This window comes from Plecotus auritus, assembly GCF_963455305.1.
Source record: "Plecotus auritus genome assembly, chromosome: 11".
NCBI classification, from domain to species: domain Eukaryota; kingdom Metazoa; phylum Chordata; class Mammalia; order Chiroptera; family Vespertilionidae; genus Plecotus; species Plecotus auritus.
In genome coordinates this window covers 21,511,853-21,524,616 of record NC_137777.1, presented here as the reverse complement: position 1 = coordinate 21,524,616, position 12,764 = coordinate 21,511,853, and the positions used below count along the sequence as shown (strand labels likewise).

The 12,764-nt window shown below is 31.4% G+C and overlaps 1 protein-coding gene across 2 annotated transcripts in view; it reads left to right on the top strand.

Moving 5' to 3' along the window:
* The window catches only part of CSMD3 (CUB and Sushi multiple domains 3), a 931,825-nt gene that overhangs the window by 862,526 nt on the left and 56,535 nt on the right, over positions 1-12,764 (top strand). For both annotated transcript variants that reach the window (XM_080646869.1, XM_080646870.1), the window contains 5 exons: positions 1,363-1,536; positions 3,221-3,394; positions 4,212-4,397; positions 6,453-6,626; positions 8,761-8,943. In XM_080646869.1, coding sequence (XP_080502995.1) covers positions 1,363-1,536; positions 3,221-3,394; positions 4,212-4,397; positions 6,453-6,626; positions 8,761-8,943 — 891 coding nt within the window. The remainder of the gene's footprint in view (positions 1-1,362; positions 1,537-3,220; positions 3,395-4,211; positions 4,398-6,452; positions 6,627-8,760; positions 8,944-12,764) is intronic.

Below are 12,764 nucleotides of genomic sequence, written 5' to 3'. Positions count from 1 at the left end.
TCCTGGTAGAGTTCTGGTGGTCTCACAATTTCTCCAGCATATAGTATAGTCAGTTTTTTAACTTTATTCATTCTGTTGGGTGCATAAAGCTATTTTACAATATTTTAATTTGCATTATATTGATAACTACTGATGTAGTACAGTTTCTTAGGCTTATTGGCCATTTATAAATTTTCCTTTGTGTAGTGGTAAAGTATCTTTTATATTGAATTGCCTTTTATTATGAACTGTAAGAGTTCTCTGTATATTCTGGTTGCAAGGTGTTCATCATTATGTGTTTCCTGAATATTTCCTCCCAGTCTGTGACTTGTGTATTCATTTCATAATGGTATTTTTGATGTGCAGAAGTTTTAAATTTAGATAAAGTTTATCTTACCTTTTTTTTTTCTTTTTGGTTATTGCTTTCTGTATCTTGTCGAGAAAACCTTTGCTCAACCATAAGTCACTACGATTTTCTTTCACGTTTTCCTCTAGAAATTTTAGTTTTGGTCTTACTTTTATACCTATGATCTATTTTAAGTTATTGCTGTTGAGGTGTTTGTGTGTGTGTGTGTGTGTGTGTGTGTGTGTGTGTGTGTAGAAAGAGTTTTAAGAATATAAATATTTTTAATAGATAAAGAACTAGTCAATTTTTTTTATTTTGTGTTCACTTTGGTATGATATCATTTTCAAAGAATTTGTCTTCTTCTGAACTGTTAAATCAAGCTCTTCTTTATATTTTCGTATAATTTTATTTTTGGTAAGGTTATAGTGGTAACACTTCATTCATTCCTGTTTTTGGTAATTTTGTTATCTCTAATTTTGTGTTCATGAGATTAGCCAGGGGTTTTACAACTTCGTTGCTGTTTTTTAAAAAAATAATTTTTAGTTTAGATGACATTCTCTATAGTTTTTCTGTCTTATTATTTTTGTGATTTCCTTAACTGTCTTTAATGTACTCTTCCATCTACCTACTTTAGTTTTACTTTCTTTTCTTTTTTATTTTACTCCTCTTTTCCCTCTTATTAAGGTAGAATTTTAGATCATTGATTATATATCTTCCTTTCTAATAAAAGCACTTAATCATATAAATTCCCCCACAGAGCACTGCTTTATCTGTATTTCTCAAATTTTGATGTTACATTTTAATTTTTAGATTGAAATTCTAATTTCTTATAGACCCAAGTGTTACTAGAAGTGTTTGTTTAAATTCCCTAATACATGGCATTTTACTGAGTATCTTATGTCATATAATCATATTTGCATTATATATGTCATGCTTCTAAGTAAACTTTAAAAGTTTATTAATGTTACATATGTATATACATACACAAATAAAATGTAGATCACAGTATTAAAAATATTACTTCCTGACCATTTCAGCGGGTCACTGTGGAATTCCAGAACTCATTGTGAATGGTCAAGTCATTGGAGAAAATTATGGATACAGAGACACAGTTGTTTATCAATGTAATCCTGGTTTTCGATTGATTGGTTCTTCAGTGAGAATATGTCAGCAGGATCACAATTGGTCTGGTCAGCTCCCATCCTGTGTGCGTAAGTAAGCATGGCAGAAGTAATTAGAGACCTCTGTTCTCATGCAATAACCAGTACATTTTTTTCTTAATTAAGTTATATAAGAACACACACACACACACACACACACACACACACTTGTATATGTATATGTAAATTCTGTTACATATCCTTACACCACTGAATCCCCAACAGTACATAATAGTTTCATATCATACTCTGTCCTTTTTTGGACCTAAAAGTCATTATCAATGGGATTCTTATTTTTTTCTCCTAAGTATTTCCTTTCCCAATTACTGACATTTATATTAAAACTGATGTTAGAAAATGAGAACAAACACTGCAAATAAGTTGTAACTGTAACATGATAGGATCATGCAATTGAGATTTGGGCAGCTTCAGATAAATAATGCACGTTACTTTTAGTGTGTATGCACAGAAAATATTTATTCTATAACTAATTACATCCATATGTATAAATTTCATCATTGTCAATTTTTATCCAATCAACAGAAATTCTAGTTTCATGTAAAATACTTTGTGTGTTGAGCTTTAATAAGATAATACAGCATATATTTAACAATTAAAATTACTTTTCTAAGGTTTACACCCCCCCCATATACACAAACACTGAATGTCTGATGATGACTTACAGACAGTAAAATTATGTTTGTGCCTTTCCTAGATTTTTTTTTCATTTATATTCAAGCATAGCCAACTAATACCACTATTTTTCTTTTTGAATAATTGAAACTATAAGTGAAAATTGGCCCTTGGGGTAAAACAGATTTCTTTATCAATAATTTTAACAAGAATAAGATGCAGTTAAACTTCCAAATGAGTAGCTTGACATTACAATACAGCTGAAGAATTACTGCTCTTGAGTAATTTCAAAGATACTAAAAGTGACTTGTTTTTCACTGTGCCCAATTATGAAGGACTATTACTGGAGTTGCTCTGATTATAGAGTGAGATGATGCAGTGCAATAGTTCATAGAAATATGGAGTGTTTGGGAAAAGCCAGCCCTGTATAAAATCAGGAATGGAACTGTAACACTAAAAGGATTTAAATAATTCATTAATAGATACCATTATTTACAAACAAAATTGTGCTAAATTGTCCAATATCAATTGTGAAGAAAATAAACCAGTAAGAATTCTAATACAGCATCATTTTTATGGTTCACATTTTATAGTCACATTAAATTATTCTTCAAACACAACTTTGCTTATCAATCTATTATTTGTAAAAATTAATGGTATAAATATTAAAATAAATAATTTCAAAGTTAAATACAAAAAACTGCCTTCAACTATCTTTCAATTCTTGACTGGAAAAGGAAAAGTGGTTCAGTTTCATTCCTTTCTGATACTAATGACTTCGGTCGTGCCCAGATTTATAAATTGCAGTATTTTCTCCTCCTTCCCACCCCCAAATAAAGAGAATAAAAGTTACCATGAAACTCTAAACATTGTGCACCACAATAGCAAATGATTGTCTAGTTATTAATGTAGTATTCCTTTTAGAGTAGATTGTTTTACCATTCTAAATTGTTCCTTTACATTAGTAAAAGTACTTTAGATATGTCTTCTCATAAAAAGTCTCTTCTTTCTACAGTGTTTGAAATGGTTAAGGGTAGTTGTTGTGATTACTGATAACCAAATATTGTTTTGTGTTTCCCCTGCCCCAACTTATTACTCTTAGCTGTCAGCTGTGGTCACCCTGGTAGTCCGATTTATGGAAGAACAAGTGGAAATGGATTCAACTTTAATGATGTGGTAACATTCTCTTGCAATATCGGGTATCTCATGCAAGGGCCAACAAAGGCACAGTGTCAGGCCAACAGACAGTGGAGCCATCCCCCACCAGTGTGCAAAGGTAAGAGTCTAACTGTGGTCCGGCTTCGAGCACAGTAATAATGTGTCTGTGTAAACGTAGATGATAACATGTGAAACAGCTGGGGTAGAACAGCGGACAGTTTTCAGCTACTGAAACAAAAGGATTTAATGTTAATATCATCTCATTACCAATGCTTTCTGTTTTCCTTACTTTTTAACTTATTTCTTTTTAAAGTTAAAACTGGAAGGCTTAATTTCAGCTGCTTAACTTTAATATATTTTACCTATTTTGTGACTACATATAAAAATATATGATTCTTTTACCTCCGATTTACTCCATAATTAATGGAATTTACGTATGGCATTTATTTTTTTTCATATTTTGGAAAAATATATTTGAGGCCTGAATTACCATGATACCTGAATTGGGAGTGGGTTTATTTATTGTTCTCTGCATAGAAACCGATTAAAGATAATCTTTTGGTGTTTTTTCATTTTGCAAAGAAGTATGGTATACTTCATATTGTCTGATAAAATTCAACTAAATCATCATATTCTTTACATTATTTTATGGTTTAACTACAGTTTAACAGGTATCATTTTTAAAATTTGTACTCAGCATAATGCTTATGGAGTGGCTGTTAAAAATATTTGCAAAAAAGTTTTCTTTTCCTCTTTATTTTAAAAACCTCCCAGATTTTATTTCATTATCTTAGTTAGTCAATATATTAATTTTATTTCTGGAATCTTTAATTTGCTTTATTAAATGTACCTTTACCGCTAAATTTCTTATAATAATCTATGTTAGTATATACATGTTATTTCAAAATACCTTTTAAATTTGTTTATTTGTTTAGTGGTGAACTGTTCTGATCCTGGAATTCCACCCAATTCCAAAAGAGAAAGTAAAATAGAACATGGAAACTTCACCTATGGTACTGTTGTATTCTATGACTGCAATCCTGGATATTTTTTATTTGGATCTTCAGTTTTGATATGTCAACCAAATGGACAATGGGACAAACCTTTACCGGAATGTATCAGTAAGTAGATAATGTGAATTCTTCCTTCAAAAATGCCATGTAAGCAACATGGATATTTATTATCTTAGAAAATATCTAGAGCTATATATCAGAAGGATTTTGTTTTTAATTTACTTTTTATTTTATTATTTCATTGTTTTGAAATTACACTTTCCTACAGTCTTCCAGTTCAATTCCTAGATGTCATTCTTATTAATATTAATGTGCTGAATAGCTCTGTCATTCTTTGACTTTAAATTTTGATAGAGCAGATAGAATATGAAAAGCACACACCTTTCATATTCATCCCAAAAGGGCAACTACATTTTGATTGTCTTTGGTACTACTATTTCAGATTTCATTTAAGGTAATAGTATTCTTAATATAAACAACCACTAGGGCTTCAGAATACTTGAGGACTTAAACAAAAGTATTACTTAAAACGTACTGACCGTAAATATTTACCATATTTAGGTTCATACACATATGGATGCAGTATGTATTAATAAATAAAATCTTTCAAGTCAGTGAATATTTAGTGAGTATATTTTGTTAAATGTTATGTTGGAGTTGTAGAATATAAATAAGATAAATTATAGCAGATATGCATATATCTATAATGATATAATAGTGAGAAAATAATTTAACAGAAATAAATAAAAATTATGAAAGGACATAGGGAAGTGAACATAAATTCTAGGAATTAAGTAAGTATAGCTAAGTTTCTCAAAGTATTGGTAAATCTTGGACATGATAGGAAAGATAACTTTATAGATTGAAGAAGTATTGTGTCAAAAAGTCATTGTGGCCCAGACAGCATGGCTCAGTGGTTGAGCTTTGACCCATGAACCAGAAGGTCACAGTTCGATTCCTGGTCAGGGCACATGCCCGGGTTTCAGGCTCAATCCCCAGGATGGGGTATAGGAGGCAGCCGATCAATGATTCTCTGTCATCATTGATGTTTCTCTCTCTCTCCCTTCCTCTCTGAAATCAATAAAAATATGTTTTTTAAAAGTCATTGTGCACAATAAAGAAAAAGAAAAAAAAGGAAAAAAATCTATGAAAAAAATAAAAAAATGGAAAAAAGTCCTTGTGCAAATAATTTTTGATTATGCTTAATTTTTAAATTATAAAAATATTTTATGGTCATGTTTTATTTAGAGGCCCTTTCTTCATGGGGTGGGATTTCAAAAAATTGTAGCACCATTCATGCACTGATGAATAAATAAAAATTTATGCAATGTCTATTAAATTTGAGATTCTATGTAAATAAGTCAATTATTATTCCTTTTCTTAAAGTGCATTTGGCTTTCTTATTGTGCACTCACTGGTCTAATAGCTTGACTAATTTAGTTACTTGACCTTGTGTGGCTATAACATTCAAGTTAAAATATTTTGTAGGACATGGAAACATGAACTTCGGATTTTCATAGCTCTCATATACTGTTTTGCCTTTCTTTGTTTTATATAGCACTCCCTGATAGTGTGGGATTTATTAAGTTTGTATCTACTGTGTGCTATTTAATATTCTAGATTATTATTGTGTTCAGTATTTTTTCAAGTTCGTTTTATTGGGAGCATACAGTAAGTTCCCAAACCACCTCTACATTATAAAGAAAATTCAGCCTCGAAATTCTTCCTTTTTAACTGCTGTATGGGCTCATTTCAAATCTTATTGGCATCCTATGCCCTTAATTAGCTAACCCACACATAGTCTTCTCACTAATTTGTACAACCTTGTTTAGGCACATAAGTATTTCAAACCCATGCACACGTGCATATGAACATAGGGTCACCACCCCCGTACATGCAGACTTATACTCATTCAATCATGTATGCTTACTTACATTGTTCCTGTTAAACGCACGCTCACTGTGAGTGGCATAACAGAATTGCTCCTATAGTTCCAGCTTCCATTTTATATTTTTAAGTCAGCTTTCACATAGATGTTTGATATCTGGTGGTTGTATTTATTGAAATAGATCATTTACTTTTGGTTTATTTTCTAGAAAGTTGGTGCAGGTTGTTCGATAGGAGATATAAAAAAATTTTATATTCAATAATTATGTATTGTAGTGATTGACTGTGGACACCCTGGCGTTCCTCCTAATGCAGTCCTGTCTGGGGAGAAGTATACCTTTGGGTCCACTGTTCACTATTCCTGCACAGGAAAGCGTAGCCTTCTAGGCCATTCGTCAAGGACCTGCCAGTTAAATGGCCATTGGAGTGGATCACAACCTCACTGTTCAGGTACCACTTAGAAAATTGGACAATGTATGTTGGAAATTACATTATTAGTATTAGTATTATTAGAAATATATGCACAAAAGAAATAAAATACTACATTTGTTTTGTAAATATCTGAGAGAAGCTATAACATTATTTGTACCTTTATAGTAATACTTCTTAAGGTAATATAAATTCATAGCCTAAATTAATTCTAATCCTGTAGGTAGTAAGTGACAGATACATGTTTTGAATTGTGGCTAATATAAAGAATTATTGGTTTTAAAATGCAATTTTGTGTAAAGTGCTTATGTTCATTTAATGGCGAACTACTGAAGTTTATGTAGCTATTCTATTTTAGTGGATAGCAAATAAAATTTTTCCCAGAAGGTGATGTTACTTCAGTGATTTTCTTTTAGAATTTGTGTCCATTAAAATTTCTAAACAATTGGTCGCTTAATAGCATACTTTAAAATAAAGACTTAAATGTTTTCTTCAATTAATCTAAGCCAAGTTTTATGAAATACATTTATCTTTCCTAACTTTCTTTTTCACTAACAGGGAACATAAAACTTCTGAGCTTCCATAGCCCCACGTTGCTCTGTTATTACTATCTTAGAATAAGTGAATATTAGGCATATTTTTAATTAATAATTTGTTTGCAGAGTGAGTGTTTGATAAATCTTTCTTGAGTTGTTTAAACTAATACTTTTCTCAAAATATCATTTAAGTTTTATATCTATGATGTCTTCCTATTTGATCCTCCCTATTGGATCCACTAACCAGATAGTGGTGCTTATTTTTCTGTCTGTTTTTCTTTATATATTTCCATTATCTTTATATTATTTTATATCTGTGGAGAGCATGGTGAACACTTATTAGGATTTCTTTTTACATTGTTTTTCATGTAGGGTTATTTATTTCAGAATCTCCTTGTAACTAGTGGTTAATATCTATGAAGTAACTTTATGGGACTTCAAATTTAATCTATAGACTTTTAAAACTATCAGATAACTGATTATACATACTCACATAACCTTACACATATACACCCCAATGTATTTGGAAATTTCTGCTTAATTGCTAAAAATAAAATGTACATAGATATTTAAAGGTGAAATACTTATCTTAAAGTTTGTGTGGTGGTTAATATTACATCTCAGGAAAATGAGGAAGTGTAAAGAAGGATTCCAAATACACAGGGCTTGTCAAAAGGCAAGTACATAGAAAGAGAGCATTTCCAGTACTTAAGAAATTTAAGAATCTCTCTCTCTCTCTTCCTTTTCCTTCCTTCCCTCCTTCTTTCCCTCCTTCCTTCCTTCCTTCCTTCCTTCCTTCCTTCCTTCCTTCCTTCCTTCCTTCCTCCTTCCCTCCCTCCCTCCCTCCCTCTCTCTACCTCCCTCCTTCCCTCCTTCTCTCTCTCTTAATATATACCGATACTGCAGCAATTTTGATTAGAATTATTTAAGAAATGATAAGGGACTAAGTAAATTCTTAAGATTAGCATAAAAAGGTGAATACCTAGTCATGAACAAAATCCTTATTAGAACTTACATCAGAGTTTCTAATCTTTGATTATTTGCAATTTATTTTTGTATTTCATTAATGAGATTTATGCAGCTCATTTATCTTGGTCAATTTTCCAGAGAAAATTAGAGAGTGAAATTTTAGTGTTACAGGAAATACTGTATTGTAACATCAATATTTTCTGGTACATTATAATCCTAATTTAACAACAATAAAATGATTGTCAGTAATTAGAAAATTCAGAGAAGAACACATGAAAATTACCAAATCCAGTTCTTTAATTTTAGTTTTGTAAACCCATTGTCAAACAGAATTGTCAGTTGTAAATTTTCCAATAACCTGATTATTGACCAAGTTCTGAAAATACTAACCAAATGACATTAACCTATTTAATAGGTCTAAAATATCACTGCTAAGGAAAACACCATACTCTGCAACTACTTTCTTTTTCATTTAGGCTTTTTCTTATGACTGGACTCAGATGGGAAATATGAATTATGATTCTACCTAGTCAACTTACCACATTAAAAACAACTTGCACAAAATCCATACCTATAAGAATATTGGACAAAAACATGAACATTGTAAATGCTTATAGAAATAAATTAACTTGTACTGTACTGAATTACAGGTGATGCTACTGGTACATGTGGGGATCCAGGTACCCCTGGTCATGGTTCTAGACAGGAAAGCAATTTCAGAACACAGAGTTCTGTACATTTTGCTTGTGATACTGGCTATATCCTTCATGGTTCAGAAGAAAGAACATGTTTGGCCAATGGCAGTTGGACTGGAAGGCAGCCAGAATGCAAAGGTAAGCTCAAGCAGAAATTAAATAGATTGAAATTGCTGGAATTTAATGTGTACCCAAATTCAATTTGTTAGTATTACTGAAATTACTCTTACTAATGCTTTGTGTCCATAACCATAGAATAAAAGCAGGAATATTTCAATTTTACTGACAGCATCCTATATATGATAGGTTACAATTTTAAAAAATATTTCTGATGGGTCATTTATATACAGACATTGATCACATCTTAGCAAACATCTGAGTTGAAAAGTTAAACATATTTGTTTAAAAGTTTTATCTTTTCCCCTTTATCAGAGGGCTCTATTGTAGACACTTTCAGGGAAAACAATTGGTTGTTCTTAAATCAACATTACCTCAAGATCTATTTTAGTTTTTGGGTTTGTAGAAACGGAAAGATATAAAGATGCCTAACTGTAAGTGAGATTTTTATTCATAGATTACATTGTTTGAAACTAGAATTTTTAAAATGTAGCATGCTTGAATAAAATTTTTAATTGTTCTGACTGACATATTTAACATAGTTAAATCTTTACAAGAATGGATAGAAAATGAAATGTTGCTGGAAATTTATTCTTACAATTTAAATGTTCTTTTCAAGATAATTTTAGAGTAAAAACTCAACATGCAGAGGTATTTTTGAAACTTACTTAATATCATATCAAGATGTATTGGTTTTATAAATAGTAAATAATTCCCAACAGAATATCTTGACAGTTTTTGATTGATTGTATTTCAGAAACTTTTTATTGTGTTTAAAATTAGGATCCATATTCTAGGAAAGATAGTTATCCATTTTTAAAATGGACCAAATTTAGAAATTTTAATTCAGAGAGCATTACAACTCAGTTGCTATTATAGGGAAAGCAGTTGCTAGAGAAAGTTGTTGAGCAAAAGACAATAAGACTTAACTATTCACTTTATTACTCAAACTGACTTTGCAAAGGCAAAGTCTCTATAATGGTGTCATACATTAGGAAGCTAGCCCTTTGTTCAACTTAACTGCAAAATAGTTTTTAGATAGAATACAATCTGGTGCTGAATTTTTATCTGTAAAGTGCACTTTATAAATAAAAAATAACAAGGAATTATAAAAAATAGCAGAATTAATATTTTTCTCATAAATGGTGCTCATACAAATAATTTAGAAAAACAGATTCTAGTAGATAAATGGACAAAGAAAATAAACAGAAAATAAAGTAGAGCACAAAATGCAAACTATTGAGAAATATTCAACATATCTACTAATCAGAAAATTATAATTAAACATAATTTTACCTGTTTTAATATCAAAGTCTTGTGTATATGCAACAAAACTAGAACTTTAAAACATTTCTAGAGGTATTGTTATAGTAAATTTATAGTAATTTGACAAAAATGTGTATATATTCATAGAGTGTAAATGGTTTTGTTTTATTAATTGGAATTTTGAGGATTTCTTTCCTACAGAAAAATAAAATATTAAAGAAAACACATAATAGTAAAGTTGCAACTTTTATGTCTAATTGATTAAAATAAGCAACAACAGGAAATAATTTTAACAATGAGGAGACAGAGGAAGCTAGACAGATAGGGGTGAGACCATGGGGAAGGAAGTAGAACTGGGAACCCAACTAGGAGGAGTTACTAAGGCACCCCAATGGGGCAGGTAAGGAAGGGCACTCACAAGAAGCATGACCTTTAAAATGTATGGCTATTGCTAAGACAGGCAGCGTGCAAATAACCAATCACAAGGCATTAAGGCGTATAAACCAACGCAAAGGATATTGTCAAGACAGAATTATTTGAAAAGACCAATTAGGAGCTAGCAAGACTACCCACCCTAAATTAAATCCCTCTCTCTTTTCTCCCTGACAAACAATGGGTTCCTGACGTTCCTGACGTTCCTGTGGTGGGGGAGCACATCCCTGAGCCCAGGTGGCTTATGGCCATGTGGGCCTCCACAGGTGAACTAGTAGACTTTAATTAGCCTGGATATTAAACTACTAACATGAAAAGAAAGCTCTGGATACTGGTATGCTCCTGGAACCTGAGCTACACCTTTTCCAGGACTGGCTTCTCCCAATGAACTTTGCTCCCGTTAATTGTTTTTGTCCACAACTTCATGCTTTGATTTTCATGAGATAAGAACTCGATTCAACAGCACCCACATTTTCTGGTATCAACAATACTAGAAATAATCCTATATAATAAAAGCCCAGTGACCATAATGGTGTAATGACCATAACGACTGCTTGACCAGTTGCTATGAGATGCATTGACCACCTCTCAGTCCCTCCCCCGCAACCCCCGGCCGATAGGATAGGCTCCTATTGCCGGGATGGCAAATGGGAAACCGGGGTGGGTGATGGCAAGGCGGGACTGGGACTGGTGAGCGGGCAGAACAGCTGACCTCTTGGTCCCTCCCCCTGGCCTACAGGCTCCAATCACCAAATGGCAAACGGGGAACTGGGGTGGGTGGATGCAGGGCGGGACTGGGGACTGGCACGCAGGCAGAAGATGGCCCTGATCACAGGCTAGGCTTAGGGACCCTACCTGCACACAATTTCATGCTCTGGGCCTCTAGTATTACATGAGCAAGTGTATATTTATATGACATAATAGCATATAGTCAATAAGATATTAGAATAAAGACCATGGAGCAATATGAGAAAATGTAAATCACATAAAACATAGTTAAAATAAGATTCAAAAGTTTGCACTCTATTAAAACCATGGGAAATGATATTCATTTGAGAGAAAGTTTATAAAAGATGGTACACAAAATATGATAGAACAGAGTGGTGAAATTTGAAGTACTTTTACTCTTATTTTTCCAAATGCTCTGAAATATTATATTACTTTAGTAATTTATCATAAACTATAATATCTTTCCTATAATGTAATGGATAAAACATGTGAAAATAAAACTATCAAATGAATGTGTTTAAATTAATTAAATTAATAATAAATTTTAACAGGCAAATTTAAAGAATATATCATTTTATTACAAACTGACAAGGTTTTTAAAATTATTGCACATAGCATTGATGAGGATTTATGAAAACAAGCAAACTTCTACATTATTGATCTAACTGTGTATTATGACAATATCTTTGGTAATTCTATATAAAAATATTTTTCAAAAATGAAAATTATCCAGAACTTCCATTCTCAGAAATTTATCTTAAAATAGAATCAATGTACACACTTGTATTAATAAGCTAGAGTATATTATAAACAAAAATGATAAAGAAATAAAACTAAACTAAATTTTGTGTTTATCAACAGGGGATTGGATAGGTAAATTATGAATATACATAAAATGGAAAAATATCCCATTACTGAACTTTATAAAAGAAAGATGCCCTAGTTGTTATGTTAAGTAAGGAGAATGAGATTATAAAACAGCATGCATAACATAGTTCTGTTTTTAAAAATGGTAATTGTTCACTGTTGTATACTCTTTGCTTTACACGTTGCCTAAAATACACATCAGAATGAATATGTATTCATATATATATATATATATAAATATTTTATCAACTTAGTTATTTGTTTATTTATAAATGATCTTTAATTTCTTCATTATGCTTCCATTTATTTTTGTCTTTTCAGAGAAGTCACCTTGATAAAAATAAAAAAAATGGTCCCCTAATTAAAAAATTATCTCTAGAAATATATAAGGCAAATATAAAATACTCTTTCTATCATGCTTTGGATACAAAAATAATCAATTGACAAAAATATGTTATATTTGAGCCATTTTCTAGCCTGAATAAGATCCAATACTTTCATTATATGCTGTCAGAATCTTCTGAGGAATTTGTACTATATGAAACTGT